This window comes from Sturnus vulgaris, chromosome 10 (assembly GCF_052056855.1).
Source record: "Sturnus vulgaris isolate bStuVul1 chromosome 10, bStuVul1.hap1, whole genome shotgun sequence".
Lineage (NCBI taxonomy): Eukaryota > Metazoa > Chordata > Aves > Passeriformes > Sturnidae > Sturnus > Sturnus vulgaris.
In genome coordinates, this window is record NC_142252.1 from 13,231,004 (window position 1) to 13,247,379 (window position 16,376).

Sequence of the window (16,376 nt, forward strand, 5' to 3'; positions counted from 1 at the left end):
CCACTGTGTGTCCCCATGTGTACCTGTGAGCCCGCGCTGCTCTCCAACCGCAGTGCCCGTCCTTCCGCCCCCTGCCCCGCGCGGCTCGGGGGGACCGACGGGCAGGGCCACGGCCGAGGGGCGGAGCCCGGCTGAGGGACGCGGGCAGCTCTCGACCGGGTACAGCTGCTTAGGGGCCCGGCCGGGCTTTCCCGCGCGTGTCTCACCCCGAGGAGGAGATTCCCCCTGTTTAATGAAGAGCTGTAATTTAAAAAATTCAATCAGGTACCGATAATCGGCTGAGCAGGGCCCGGCGCCACACGGCCTGCCCCGCCCCCGGCACCGTCACGGCGGCGAACGCCGGGCGGGCCGGGCTGTGGCCTCAGTGATGGGGGCAGCCGCGGCGATGGAGCTGCCGATTGGCGGGAGGCCCGCGGCCGCCTGCCCGTTGGCGAGCCCGGCAGTCACTCTGGGCATGCCGGGGCGGGAGCAATCGCTGCGATGCCGGCGGTTGGCTGCATCTTCCGAGCGGCCACGCTTATTGGGCTCTCTGCCTACAGAGCCCTCCCCTCTCCCGTTGTGATTGGCCGCCGAGACCCCGCTCTCACGGGCGGTCGCTGCTGGCTGCCCGGGCCGTCAGTCGCGCCCGGGCGGGGCGGGCACAGGGCGCTCCGGCCACCGCCCCTTCCCTGAGCACTGCCCCCGCCCCGCCCCGTCCCGTCCCGCCCCGCCCGCCGGCCCTGGCCCGGTCTCGCCTCGCCCCGGGTTCGCCGCGCCACCACCGCCAGTAGCCGCAGCAGCGGAGGCAGCGGCGCGCCTCGCCACCATGAAGGTGACCGTGGACTTTGAGGAGTGTCTGAAGGACTCGCCGCGCTTCAGGTGCCGTCGAGAAGGGGCCGGGCCGGGGTCGTGCTGGGGGACAGGAAGCGGGGCTGGGTGTGTATGGGGCGGGCCGGGCTGTGGGGGCCCTGGGGGTGACAGGTGCTGGCGAGCTGTGGGCAGCCGGCCTTGAGCGGAGGAACAGGCAGGGACGGTGTGTGTCCTGCCGTGGTGTGGGGGCTCTGAGAAGGAAGGGGAGGGGGGGATGTGGGAAGTGCAAGGAAAAGGGGCAGCATGTGTGGTACGCGGGACTGGGTGGGCAGTGTGCGGGGTCTGGGCTCGTGCGGAGCTAGCGCAGTGTGCAGCGAGCCCTGCTGGGTCACTCGCCTTTGAGGAGATGGGGGTGAGTGGTGGCGGACGGCTGGTGCAGGGAATGCTCGTCAGCCGAAGCAGTGTCAGCTGAGACTCAGGCTCAGGAGGCTGAACTCCGGTGGTCTATCTTCAGAGGTTCTTCAGAGTTGTGCTCACACTTCAGTTCCCACCGTCTGCTGCCTTTGTCTGTTGCGTGGCCACTGTCGGGGTGCCAGTAGAAAACAAGCTCGGTATCGTCTTACTTCCTGTTGTCAGAACAAGGCATGCACTCCTTTGTTTTTCCCCAGTCCAGTGACCAGTTGTCTATCACTGCTGTAGGGTTACTTCTGCTTATGTCAGGCAACTTTCCCCTCAGTCTTTCCTTACGTTTTTACCCATTTTATATATATTTTTACAGCGTTGTATCTAATCAACATAATTGTGCCTCTCTGTGGGATGTGTGGCTGGTCTGTGCCTACATACACCCACTTTCTGTGCCTAGTATTACCCTGTTAGATGGTGGAGACGCAAACAGCTCCATGAAGTGATGTGTCACTGCTGTGCCCCTCCTGTCCCATACCGAGCCTGGATCTCCAGTGCCTGTGGCTCAGTGGTGAGCTCTGGATGTTGAGGGAAATAGCACTGCTTTTTCTCTGCTCTCTGGCCATATATTCACGCCTCCTCTTTATATCAGCTTTAGCAATCTTGTGGTTTCTGGGATGTAGAGGAAGTTGGAGAAGGAAGGTTGGTTGAATGGCTTACCCTTGGCAGAAGTTGGAGTTCCTGTTCTTCCCTCCTTTGCTCCTGCCTCTTGCCAGTTTGTCACTGGCTGCTTCTCCCATGGGTTTTTTGGTGACTGTGACGTGTGTTGTTGTATCCTTCAATGAGCTGGGTGCCCTGGCAGAAGAGACTGGGTGGTTCTCTGCCAGGTTCGTGAGTTGTGTCAGCATCTCAGTGGGTGTGAAACCTACTAAAGCTTATGGAGAGTAGAGAGAGGAAACTTCACTGCCAGAAGCAAGGCTACAGGAAGCCAGTGGAGAGTGAGACCTCCCTTAGGGCAGCAGGGAACTTTTACATTCATTTAGCTGTTTCACTAAATTTTATGCTGAGCTGGACATGCTTGCTAGTATATGTACTTTCTGAGACAATTGTATTTAATATTGGTCCATCCTATTTGGTGACAACGCAGTTGTAGATTGGCATAACTTAACCACAGAACTGTACCAGTAGTTGCATTTTTTTACTTACTCATACCTGCTGAAGTACTAAATACACTCGAGAAAACAAAAAGTTGTGACTAAAATTTGTGAGCAAAAGTGTGCTGCTGTTTTTTCAAGGTAATTCATACTAGTTCATTTGAATTCATTTTGTAGCATTCTCCTTTTGCCCCTCTTGATTCCTTATCTTCGAGGAAAAAAAACTGGAGAAAACCCTTTGTTAGGGTCTTCTAGTACCTCATGGTCTTTTTCCCAGTCTGATACTAGTACCTTTGAAGAAATTGCAGAAAACTTTGTGGTGTAATCACTTGATGCCAGCAAAACAACCTTCCAACCTTTAACTGATAGAAAATGGTTAAAATTGCAAGGCAAAATTCCTGTATTACTTCTGAAAAAGTTCCTATCTTTCATTATTAGTCATCAGTATTTGCTGTTATAATTTTGGTAATTCTAGTGTTTGTGTAAATTACTCAACGCGAACAGTAGAAACCTTCTGAATGAAGCTTACTACAGTGGTATTATTCAGGGGTGATAGAGACACTAATGTAGACCAAGGTTGTGACAAAGTCCTATATTCTTGCAGGGGGTAGTGTGGACATAAAGCTGCTTCTTCCTCTGTGTTCCTTGTAGCAAAGCTGAGCTGCAGCTTTCTCCTGACCTTGCTGAGCAGGAGGGTGTAGCCTCTGTGCTTCCTGTCGGTGTACCTGTCAGAGCTGTTAAATAAACCTGTTGGGAGGTTTGTAGTGAATAAAAGTGTCACAGGTTACTTTCTTATGGTCGTGGTGATAACTGGGAGGACATGGCTGAATCAGAGTTCCTGAGTCACTGTATCCCTGTTTTCATGGGGAACTATTTAAATCTTTCAAAACATGCTGCTACAGGCAGCTTCAGCCACATGGCTTTCTTTCCTGCTTATCTATTTCTCATGAAGTTCATATTGATATTTCTTGGCTTTGAGATTTAAGTGGGCCCTGAATCACAGAACCTAAACTTCAAGTGCTTTTGAAGCGACCATGGATTGTAGCTGTTGAGATGCTGATATGTGATTAGATAATAATGGCTATAAAGGTTCACATCAGAAGTATGATGAGTTACTTCATAGTAAGGCATACTGGGTATTTTTTCTCTCTCCAGCAGATGATAAAGAAATCTCTGAATTATAAAATCTGAAGCAATAATGGCTTATTGCATCACTAGATTTGTAAACTTACAAGTTTAGATCAGTTTGGAGTTGGGGACTTGACGTTTAGAAACTGATTTTTCGGGTAGTGGGAAAGGCTATGAGTTCAGGCACACTTTAGCAAATGTGTAGTCATGTTTTTTTCCTAAACCTGCTTTGAAAATAATCTTGCTGAAATCACAAGCTTTTCTCTCATGATCTCCTCTCCTAAAACATGGACAGACCAAAGCTCCAGTGAGGAAATGCGTTTGCAGTTCTCTTACAATGTGTCAATGGCTTCCCATCAAATGAAGAAGTTGGCTGAGGAGGGGCCTTGGGGCAGTCCTTGAACATTAAGAACTGAGCTGTGCTGGCAAGTTCTGTGTATATAATCACGCATTCCTGCAGTAGTTTTTTGATATGCAAATAGCTTTGTGAAATAATTCTTTCTCCTTTAAACAATGAGAGTTTTAAGTTTCATTTTCATTTTTTTTTCTACATATAGAATGTTTTTTCTCAATGAGGTATCACTGTAGAAACCACTTGAATCACTGGAACTAAATTATTAGAAAGGAGAAGCAATTTTAAATGATGTGGAAATGCAGCTGCTCTAAGTAGCAGTTAGCAATTTTGATCAACAACAAATAATAGAAAAAGCAAAATTAAATTGCTTGTAATCTGTGCAATTGTAGAATTCTCTTCAAAAATATTCAGGCTGATCCAGGCTTTAAAAATGCTTTAATAAAAAGCTCTGTGTTTTTGAGATAATTTCTTTGTCCTTATCTATCACTGTTGCCAAAGTTTAAATTTTTTTGCATTTAAATTTCTTTTAATTTCCTGAGATCTCATCTGCAGAACAGATGATGGGTGAATGACGTAGATCAAAATATAATTTACTGTTGTCAATTACCATTCTTAATAAAAGTATTCATGGGTAGTTTCTGGGTAGAGCTGTAGTTATTCCATTTCGACTAAGCTAAAGCACTGTTCTGGTGGGCAGACCTGCTGTGCTGTCACTGGAGTTCCCTGCTATGTGCTGGCTTTCTTCTCCTGTGGCTTTTGCCCTGCTCTGTCTATGTGGGGCCAGCTGACATGCACCTCATGTTTATCCAGGGGGTGCAGGTTGAAGAGGCCACTTGTGTCAATTTCTGGCTTTTTAGATTTATGATGTGTTTTTTCTCTCTTCTTTTGCACTGTGTAAACAAAGGCTTGTCACTAAGCATCTGTTTCCCAAACAATAGTAAAAGTTCTGTAACTTAAACTGGGTAATATAAGAAAGTGAATTATTTAACCTATTTGGAATACGTTGTGTTCAGTAGTCAGAGAAATTATCAAAAGTGCCTAACACATGTATTTTGGTCTGCTTATTACCTTCTGGAGAAAATGTAGAAATAGGAGCATCAGGAGACTTGTCCCTTCAGTGCTGAGTTCCAGTGGGAAGGGTGCTGGAGGGCAGCCTCCTCCCAGCCTGCTGTGAGTGGCACCAAACCCCTCGTGTTCGGTCTGGCTTTATAGCTCAGCCCACCTGCGTGCATGTGGCTCCACTGAAATCACTGAGGCTGCTCCTGGGGGTGAACTCAGCCACATTCCAGGTGTGATGAGGAATGAGACCAAGAACTCTACATACAAAATCTGTTTGTTTTGCTCAGACTTACCTAGCTGTTTTAGAACAAATTTCCAGAGAAGTGTTTGGTCTGGGCTTTCTGCCCTTGGTGTTTTGGGACTGAAAAGCAAGTTTGTAACGTGCTTGGCAAGGGAGGATGGAAAGTATTGCAGAATAATAGGAAAAAGATACAATAAGTCAAAAGAAAAAGCTGCCAAGCATTTGCTTGTGAGTTTGCATTTAGCATTTTTCATACTTACGTGGTTGTTAATGTTTATAATTTCCTGTATGAGACTCCAGAAGTGCACTTTTTGTAGCCTAAGTGACGTGGAGAAGTCTTGGTGGGGTGTTGGTAAGTTACACGTGTACAACATCCCTGTCCATGCTGCTGGGAGTCTGGTGGAGTTAAACTGATTCTAGATTGCTAATTCTGCACTTTTGTGGAGATTACAGTGACTGTCCTGTTCTGCTCAGGCTCTAGTCAATGGTTGATTTATTTTTAAATCTGTAACTATGCTTTTCAAATGTACATTAAGAAAATCCTTGACCTAAAGCAAGGGAGATATATTTGAGATATATTTGTGCAATGTTAGAGCATTTTTTTTCTGAGGGAAATAATTAAAGAATAAAGAAAGTTCATTGAAGATCACTCTCAAATAATCTGTCAAAAATCTCTCACACTGAAATATTTTAAATCTGAAAATACTTAGTAGTAAATTGTTAACAATCCTTCCTAATGGAGATTAGAGAAATGTGTCCTGAAATCAGGATGTATTCATTTGGTTGCACCTAAGTTTTTAAAACAATTTAAAAAAGTTGACTGGCACAGTTATGAATAACTAAGGATGAGGTTATTAATGGTGATTCTTTTTCTTTATTGTTTGATTTTTATTTATATTAACAAGAGCAAACTTTAAAATCTTAACTGTATCTTAAATTGCTAATAGGAACTAAAAATGTTAACTTCCTCAGTTTTGGTCTTTTTACATTTTTATCTGGAAATGTTTAAAAAAGCCCCACAGTGAGAAGGGACTTACAGTGGAAGTAGTGACAAAATTTCCATGTTATAATAACATTGCCGTAGCACAGCAGCGGGATGGTTGCTGAAGAATTGATGTTAATTAAGCCTGTACAACTGATCTTTAATGAGTACTTGCAGAATTAGAAGGACAGCTTATTTATGTGTGTGTGCAATGAAGCTGTAATTATGCAAGTCCTTACAGTCTTTCAGGTTTTAAATATAGATTTGAAGAGGTTTGGTTCTTTAGCCTCCAGTGTCTCATTTATGTTGGCTAAGCACATCTCATGTAATTACATTAAGAACCAAAGTTTTGGAGATGGTAGTTTTATATTTTTTGAGAGGGGAGGAATAACAATGTTAAAATCTCTGGAAAACAGGGTCAGTAAATAGAATATTCATTGGGAAGGTGACAGCTATAAAATAGAAACCTGCGTCTTGGGCTAGATGGACTTTTTGGTGGCTCTGCTTTTCCACCGTACGTATCTGTGAAACTTTTGGCCTCTGAATAGCAAATGTGCTGATTTCAGCAATGTTTGCACCATCCTGTGATCTTTTTTCAGGCTTAGCTTCTTGACAATCTTGTATTCAGAACCACATTATTTAGTCAGCATTTTTCCTGTTCTTACTTTGTGCAGTGAACAATATGACTTAAATTATTGCTAGCTTTTTACTAGAGTAAATAATTCTAAAAATTTCCCAAAGCAAACTCTGTTCTTATAACCTGTTTTGGGAGAAAAAAGGAAAGGAAAATGTCTGATTTCCATTGGCTACAGAAATTACTGTTTACAGACAAGAACCATTTGCCTTAGTCTTGATGTAGGCCTTGCTGCCTGAGTCAGTTTAGTTTCTCAAGGTGATGCAAATGCAGAAAGTGTCATGTTTACATAGGCAGGAAATAGAAGAATATACTGAGTAATTTCGTTACCTTTTTTTCACCTCTCACTTGTACATGCTGAATTCATTTTAAGAACATATGTAGAAGTTTAAACTGTGTAAATGCATTTGTGATCTCTGTGAGCAGATACTGCTGTTTTGAGATGTAGATGTTCCTGTGAGTTTAGGTAGTGATTTAGGTGCTTTGCGTTTTGCTAGTGGCAGATTTGTAACAAAAGTAACGGCTGAAGTTGCTGCCTGCAGTGGAAGACCATGGGGAGAACATGCAGATCGGTGTGTGAGCTGTAATATTATGTTAATACATGCAGGAGTTTTCCGTACTTCTGTGTGAGACAATGTAAATCTTAGTTTTGTTGTCACTCTTTCATATGACTAAAAGATTAGATTATCCACATGAGAAATAGTAGGTATTACCATTATGATCATAAACTGGGCAATTTTAAACAGTCCAGTAGACTCAAACGTTGTTTTGCCTTCCTGATAATCTTTTCAAGAGGATTCCTTGTGTATTTGGCAGAATAGTGATTTTATGGTTAGTGTTTACTTTATGAATATTAGAATTAGCCAGGCCTCTGACCTAGAAAAAATCAGTTGTGTTGTGATATACTGCCTGTGTGAGGAGAAATCTAATTTATGGAGTGATGTCATGTATACATTTTCAAATTAAGAAGACACGATGATAAACTAAGAAAATAATTTGTTGCAGACTAGATCCTTCAAGTTCCTTTTATGAATGAAGGGGGATTTTGAACAACGAAGATGCCTGTCAGATGGCTGGTAAACTTACTAGTGTGGTGTGAGTCTGTGAATCAGGATTCTTTTTTGATGTTTTAAGTTTAAGACTGCAGTGCTTGGGCACAATGGCCTTGGATAATTTTTATAATTAACATTTCAATATTAATGGGCACTGAAATAGTTGTATTGTGGTTTTGGACAAGAATCTGGCTGTAGGTGCACATGCACAACCTGCCTTTTCATTTCACAAGTTTGTGATCTACCTTCAGCAGCAGTCGTTAAAGGAAGACCTCTGCTCACGGTTTTGTCTTGATAAATGTAAAGCAGAGCTAGTGAGGATTTGCATGGTGTGATTTTGAAGTTTCTAAGTTGGATATAATAGAAAAAATTGGTGAAGTCTTATGTAGTGAAATGTATTTTGCTTGCTAAAATTAAAAAAAACATATTCTATGCAAGACAATTGCAGATTTCCATCTTTCTGTGTGCCAGATGTTAATTTAAGTAGGAACACATGCATATCAAACACACATTTCTTTGTGTTTGAAATATTGAATATTGTGCATTTGAAATATTCTAGTCTTCAATTTTTAGTGATCTTGTAGTTATTGCTAGAAATATGTCTAACTTATGCTGGAGATCACATAACAGATTTTAACGTACTGATATTTAGAATGACATGTTGTAGATGGAAATTTGAATTCAATCCTTTTGGAACAAAGGAAAAGTGTGTTGTATTCAGAGTTCTGGCCATGAAAATTATCCCTGCTGCCTGTCAAAAAAGAAATGTGAAATATGACCTGGGAGATGGGGTTTGGGTTTCTGCTCTGTGGACTCTACCCAGGGAGGCACTGAGCCTCTTCTGTCCCTGTCCTGTGGTCTGAACACAGGCTTTGTACAGAGGTGGTGGCTGGTGTGAGTCTGTGCTGGAAGTCCTCTCTCACCCTCTGAGGCCTTCCTAGATTCCAGATCTCCACTGACTCCCTTGCTGCTCAAGCTGCTGGTCAGTGGGCACTAATGGCGTCTGAATGTTGGTAATTTTTGGCATAAAAAGATGTCGTTTGTGTGGGGGGAGGGTTTGTTTTGAGTGGTTTTTATAATTAATCAGACTCAGCATTTGACTGGATTCTTGTGATGAGCTTCAATGCAAAGAACGTGGTATTATAACAATGCTATTGGTTCTATTTAACATGCTGTTATACTTTTGGTTTAAGACAACCCAAAGAAGAACTGAGTGGGTGAAGAAGAAAAATAGGTAGGTACAGCAGTGTTGGGCCTTGTGATCTTAACTGGCACTACCAAAAGGCACTGTATAGACTCATGGGCCAACTGGAAATGGAGCATATATCTTGTCTTTCCTAGATTTGTACCATTAATGTAAGTTGGAGTTCCTGTCTATAGAAAGTGTTTAGTAAATAATGACATAGGCCTCTTCTTTCTTAACTTCCTTAAACAGGAAAAGGAGAATGCATCTCATCTGCTGTGTGCCATCCCTCTTCTTAAGCCAGATCTTAGGCTTAGGCTCCTTACAACTATTAATCTTCATTAAGGTTTGATCCCAAGCGGTTCTTGGTTCGTTTTAGCCATATGTGTCAGGATAAGGTGAACTGCACCCTGGAAATCACATGTTTCTCCTCTATCATTTCCAAAGGTGCTTTAGCTGACTAATTTGGGTATCTGTGCATAGATACCAGTATTTGATCAGATAAGGCACACTACAACAATAGAACAATTGCATTGGCTTTGCCAGACTGGGTTGCTGTTAAGGATAAAAACTATTCAAGGCGACTGAGGAATCTGATGTTTCATTGAAGATGCAGCTTCTGGGTGAATTTCTGTGTAGCTAAATTGGACTCTGTTTGAAAAGACTACACACATGTATACACCTTCTCTCTTGTATTAGTCCTCAAAAGAATCTACAGGATTATTCTTCAGAAGAATCTCCAGTTTGTGGAGAAGGATTTTTAAAAAGTATTCATTTAACTTCATTTCTTTTGTCAAATGTCTGATTTTGAAGAATGTATCTGCCTATTTATTCTGTTTTACTTGATTTATCCAAAAAAGAATGATGAAAAATGACAAAGGGAAGCACTGAATGTGCCTACTATTACAAAATATCCACTGTATTGTAAATATCAATCTGGCAAGATTTTGTTTGAAAATATTTGCAGTTGATTTGAGATGAAAAACCTTTAACATGTAATAATTAAAGGATATTTAAGCCTCTGTTTGGTTGAAAAACAGCTTACCTGCAGTTAGCTTTGATAGATGAATGAAATCCCCTGGTCTTTAAAATCTCTTGATGACTAAAAGGTAGTGGGAGAAAAGATACTAAATGTACCCAGAGAAGTTCCAGGGCTGTGGGTGTACAGCATGCATTTTGTAGTTTTTATGTGATAAAGTTCCAAAAGTATTTTTTTTTAATAGTTTATTATTATCATTTGAAAGGGATGAGGAGGAAAGGCAATTGGCCTTTCCAAATTTGAAAACAGTAAATTTGAGGAAAAAACGAATACATTATATTTCTCTATTGTTCTGCTCTAATGCTTATGAACTTTTTGGTTTGAGATTGGATTCATTTGAGTCACTGGTTCAGTGCAAAGGCATAAAGGGCAAACAAACTGCTTTTTGCAGTATGTGGGAACAATAAAACTGCCCAATAAAACTCCTAATTCAAGTGTAAAATGCACTTTAGGTTACTGAGTGTGAGATCCATATATGTATGTTCACCTAATATCTAAACAAAAAATTCAGGCTCAGAATTTGTCTGTTACAGCAAAGCTGCAGTCTTCTCTCTGACTGTCAAATGGAGCATTTTGTTTTTCTGAAAATGTATTACTGAAGCATTCAACTTCTGAAATGGACAAAAAGGGTAAATACTTATTGAGGACTCAGTCTTCATAGCAAATCTGAAACTTCCCTCAGGTTTTAGTCAAGAAGATCCAACTGATAAAACTGAATTGTAGACAGCTAATGGTCCTCAGCTCTTCTGAAACGTGGTGAGCTCTGGTTACAAAGGCGTTGCCAGCTTATGCTGGGTTGTACACAGCAGTGCTCCTCTAACTATGGTATAAGGTTTAAATTAGCAACTAAGCGAGTTACAAAAAGAAAGACGTGTTACCTAATTTTTCTGAAATCAAAGCAAACACAAGATTCATATGAAGATTATATGGTATCTTTTTGTTTAATTGCACAGTACTCAGACCTTTAGTTGCCTCTACTTTACATGTAGGTTTCCTGTGTTGGTGGTTTAAGTGCTGCTGTATCAGTTCTGAGCATATTGATCCTGAGAATGCTATGCTGGGGTTATGTAGTGATATTTACTCTTTCTGCATTGGCTGCAGGTGAGGTACATAAGGGATATCTTTCCAAATCAGCAATCAGTATCTTCTTCAGACTGTTATTTCTTATAGCTTTTATAAGCAAAGTTGACAAGTGTTCTTAGCATCTGACTGGTAACTCCAGATCCTGAGGCTAACAGGGTGTATTCGTTAGATGCCCTATCTTGTATCTTTTGCAGTTGGTTGTTTGATGGTTATATTTATGCTTCCACTTCCTGACCTTACTACATACTTGAGTTTTCAAATGTTGAAATCCTTCATTCCATCTGCTCCTTCTGTGTTCAGGATCCTGGGTAGTTGCTGAGATTTAAAAGATTAAAGCAGCTCTGGGCTGTTGGCAAATTTTCAACAGCAAGGCTTCTGTACAACACTATCAGTTCCTTGAGCTCCTTTCTGCTGCCTTTTTTTTGTTGCAAGATATTGATACTGTAGATCTACTTCCTTGTCTGATAGTAAGTCTTCCTAAAAAGCTTTTGACCCAGTCTTGGATGTTGGAATCACTAGTCAAGAGTTGTGCAGGACATGTATTGTGATATGTTGCATTCTTATCAACTCACAGTGTAATCAGCTTCTTTTCTGTTAAGCTTTCATGGTCACCATTGTGTACCCATCTTGTTAACAGCTATCTTCTGATGAACAAAACACTGAAGTTGAAAGATGAAGAAAATCCTGCTTCTCAGACTCTTTGTGGAGGAAACAGGTTGCTGATTTCCTGCTTAGGCTTACTGTCAGGCTCTCCTGGGGTAGAAAAAGCTTAGGAGCAAAATGTTAGGCAAAATAGCACTTGGGAAGATAGCACTGTTAGGCATTTCTGGCAATTTACTGCAGAAGAGTAGTGAGAGAAAAAGTTTAAAAATGTAAAAATTTAGGTCCAGCTGGTAGCAAAGAAGTCCTTATAGTCTGTGTGTGATAGACTGGGTGATACAGACACTTGCTAGTGCAATTTTAGTGGTGAAGAGTTTGGCTTCCAGATGTGTATGTAAGGGCAGTAGAACTTGTTCCTTTTTGAAGACTGATTTGATTATAATGTTTATTATATTTGAGCTGTGTATAGTCTAACAGTAAAGAACTAATTAAGGGAATGTACATCTTAAAAAGATTTGTCCTGCTCATTATATCAGACCATATGAATTATTGAGGAGAAACTAAACCTTGTAGGTGCAGACAGCCTTAAAAAGTGATACCTACAAGTAGACCTTTGCTTTAATAATTTTATGAATTCAGTAAATACCCTTGCTTTATTTAATTTGATTATTTTCTAAGAGAAGTCTGACTTGAGAGGAGTGGAGGAAGGGTCCTTTTGATATTGAGGACTTGATTCCTGTTTCTCCAGGGAAATCTGAAATGCACATAGTGCTTGCTGTGTACCTGAAAACTTGGCTTATTCATCAACATCATGATCTTATGTTCAGGAAATGTATTTCCATATTTCAATCCCCCAAGCTCATAGAAAAGTTTTAGGATTTCAGGATGGGGGTTCAACTTTCTGATTAAAAGCCATACTGTTCATGTAAGGCACTAGAAGTTTTTCCAAGCTATTGATAAAATGTTGTGTGACAATGACTGAGGAATTAATTATGTAAGGAGTACTAGCATGAATGAGGAATTTTATCTTAGTGTGTCAGGGAGAGTTCATCATCTGTTCCTCGGTATGGAGGGGCTCTGTGCCAGTGGGGAAAAAACTCTGCAGTGCCAAACCAGGGCTTCAATGGGCTCTATGACAGGCTGCAACAGTGTTCATTCTTCAGACCATATTAATGGTTATGACACATCTCATAAGTTGTAAAACTCTTCTTATATCTATCCATGCTATTATTCAAAGTTACTAGGCTTTACTGTTCCATGTATGCCTTCTTTGTCCCTCAGTATGTCATGTTTCTTTTTTAGTCTCTGGTTGTCTGATGCCATAACACATGTACCAGCTGTATTCCTTCTTGGCATGCTGGTTAACGTGCCTCTGGACACCTTTGTATATCTCACTGTGCATGAAGGAAATCAAATGAAGTACAGAGGGAACCCTGAGAATCTGGAGGGTAGGTCTGCCATCCAGCAGGACCTCAGTAAGGGAGGGGAAAGCACAAGTAGAAAAGCTCCTAAAGTTTAACCCAGATGAATGTGAAGACTTCCTCTGAAAAGTAACAACCCTGTGCAGCTGTGCACAGGTGGACAGGGACCTTTGCAACCTGGTGACCAGCAAATGGCCCTTGGTGAGCAGTGAAAAGTGGCAGTGTCCGGTAGCATTAGTCACTGTGGTGTGTGTGCTCTCCTGGCCTGAGGCTGCCCTCAACAGTCCCTCTGAGGCTGTGTCTGAACCCATCTGTGAGTAGTTATTTTGCATCTGAAGGGTGATCCCAAGGTGTAACTGCTGTGGGAGGAAAGGGAGGCAGAGGAAGAGACAAAGCAGACTGAACAGGTGAGCAAGTGTAATATCTTTTGTGGTACACCTGCATTTTAATTTGCCTTTGCATTATGACACTACAGGTCATAATCTATCCTTTGATTAATGTCTACTGTCCTTTTTGCTATCTGTCACCTGATAGGCTCTGGCATAAAGGAGGAGACAATCCTGTAAATCATCAGGTTCATATTCTTATCTTGCACTTATGCATCTCATTTCCACGTTTTCACACTCAGTAGTACTTTTTTTATTTTTTCCAAGCTGTCTTTAAGGTGTAGTGGATGTTGGCTGAAAGGATGTCATCTCTAATGAAGTCTAAGTTGTGCATTAATGAGCTGTTCTACATAGAATATGTGCAAGTAAGAGAGCTGTGTCTTTCTAAGATTTGAGGACAAGACTTCAGCAGTAATGCCATTGAAACTGCAGTGGTAAAAATCCATTCTTTCCATTTCATGAGTCCAAATATATGAATGTATTCAAGAGCCCCAGAATGAATAGCAATTGATTTTGTGAGTTGCTCCTTTTCTTCTGAAAGTATATTCAAGAAATGAATCGAAGCTTTTCTCAATAAAAGAAAAAAAAATAAACGCACACTATTGGAAAATACTTTATTATTGGGCTTTTATTATTCTGAATGTTTTTTTATAGTGATGTATTATTTCTAGAATTAACAATTACTAGTTAGTTGCCCATGGCACCTTTGACCTCTCCAGTTTGTTGTTTTTCAGCATCTGATTTAGAGTGACTACTGATTCCAGCCTCCTCGTTTTCAGGAACACAATCTGAAAATGCAAGCCAGAATATGATGAACGAATGAGCAAAACACTAAAGGCAGAGTGTGGCTTCAATGGCAGCTAGATTTTGTTTGAAGAGGAGCTGACTTTAAAAGCACTGGGCAAAGAGGGCCTGCAGATCTCTCTCCGTGGCCACAACGTGTGTGGTACTCTGGTCAGCAGTGTGTAGTGCATTACTCCAGGATAAATTGTTTCCTTAGCTCGTGTCTGCAGCTTCTGGTCTAAGAGTCCCCCATTCTTTTTTTAGGGGAGAGTTTATCCATCATCATTCTGTTTGATTCCTGGGATTCTTAAAGTACCTTAACCTGCAAAGAAGTCTTTCACTGGTCACTTAAAGGGAGTGTGGTGATGGAAGTCAGAGTTCAGCTGTCCTTTGTGTATGCTGATCTGGGTAACTGATGACATTATCCTCATTTTAAAAGGCTGCAAAGTCAGGAGGTCTTGAGTTTTCTTCCATCATCTCCTGTATTCCTCCTGTACTGAAGCTGTGCAGGAAGCTGCATCTAGCAAACTGAACTATGGTTTAGGGGGTGGTGGAGGAGAGAAGTCACAGCAGAGGAATGAAGCACATTCCTGAGAGTCCTCATTACAGAGCATGAAGAGTATGGAGATGGCTCATTTATGAAAGCTGTCCTCCTCCCTTAAGCAGCTGTTCTGGTTTTGTGCGTTGCCATGCAGTATTGGAACATCTTGGGAAGCCACAGATGTTTGACTCATGCACTGGACCTGATTTGATCCTTATTCCTGGTGCTGGAGCCTTCTGGCTGAGATCACTGTGACGCAAACCTTGCTCCCAGCTCCCACCTCACTGAGGAGCAAGTTTTGTTACATGTCAGGTCTGGCACTTGGTCCTCAGCTGTTTCGCCTCCACTTCCTGTGTTTATAGCTGGACAGTGGGTCTTGGCTGTGGACATGATATTTACTCAGAATTATGACAGTTTTCTCTGAACTTTAATACTTCAAAAAGTATTAAATTAAGAAAAGCAAGAATAGCATTAACGTAGCACAGCTCAGAACAGCTGTTTTTCATGTATTGCTAGCCCATGTGAAAACATGAAGACCATTTTTGTGACTAGGTGGTACATAATTGGATGTATATATCTATATTATGATAGTCTGAGGGCATCCTCTCCATTGTTTTTGTGCTTGTAATCCAGTATTGGACTGATACCTGTGAATATGTTCGCATGATAATAAGTTCTACTAGTTTTTATGTGGAAACAGTGAAAGTAGTCGTTTATATGCAAAGAAGCATGGAATTAAAGTGGGGTTTGGCTGGAACTCCACAGCTGTTTGGTCCATATCCAGCTGTAGGGCCCACATATGCCATCCCTGCATCACATGGCAGTGGTGGGAAATAGGCCAGAGAACCAGCGAGGTGCCTCAAGGAGCTGTGGCATTTCAGAGATGTGCAATGAATTGGGTGGTAGTGGGGTCTCTCCTTTATCCTATGATACCTTTATTTGCTTTGCTTTATATTTCTTTTTGCTTGATCTACTCTTCAGTGTTTCAGTTTTTTGGTGTTCTGCTGTTACTTATTCCAGTTGAGCTTATTCTGTCTAAAAAATTGCCTCTTGGAATAGAGGTTTAATTACTGAACAGATGTGTTGTTTTCATTCTGCCTGCTCTAACTGCCTTTATCTCTGTTCTTCATTTTGAATCTTAGACTTTTAGCTCATTAAGTCCTGTGGAGCTAGAACTCTTTGCTAAAGACACTAAAAAAATAATACTCTTATCAGATCTTGCTGCAGTTCTGTAAACAAGCTACTTAATCGTGCTTTTATGTTAATGCCAAAGAAACAAATAAAAATTTGTTGCACTGTGATTATAAACAAACTAATACAAAATTACAATCTAAATATTGAGATACTTTTCCTTCCTTTGGGTTTTGTTTTTTTAATTCTCTTTAATGCGTTCTGAAACAAGATTAACTAGAGACTTAAATGAAAATGAGTCCGTTATGGAAGGAAATAAAGTAAAAGAGAAATTGATGTTGCCTGAAATCCTTCATGGTCTGAAGTTAGCAAAGAGGGAGAAGCCAAAATGTAACTGCAGAGATTGCTTGGAC

The 16,376-nt window shown here is 41.4% G+C and overlaps 1 protein-coding gene across 14 annotated transcripts in view; it reads left to right on the plus strand.

The window, feature by feature from the left end:
- The first annotated feature begins 696 nt into the window (after window positions 1-696).
- ACAP2 (ArfGAP with coiled-coil, ankyrin repeat and PH domains 2) overlaps window positions 697-16,376 on the plus strand; it is a 60,066-nt gene continuing 44,386 nt past the window's right edge. For 13 of the 14 annotated variants that reach the window (XM_088170870.1, XM_088170876.1, XM_088170873.1 and 10 more), the window contains exon 1: window positions 714-858. In XM_088170870.1, coding sequence (XP_088026996.1) covers window positions 806-858 — 53 coding nt within the window. In that variant the 5' untranslated portion in view covers window positions 714-805. Of the gene's footprint in view, window positions 859-16,376 lie in introns of all 14 variants that reach the window. The other variant, XM_088170880.1, reaches the window with a different exon arrangement.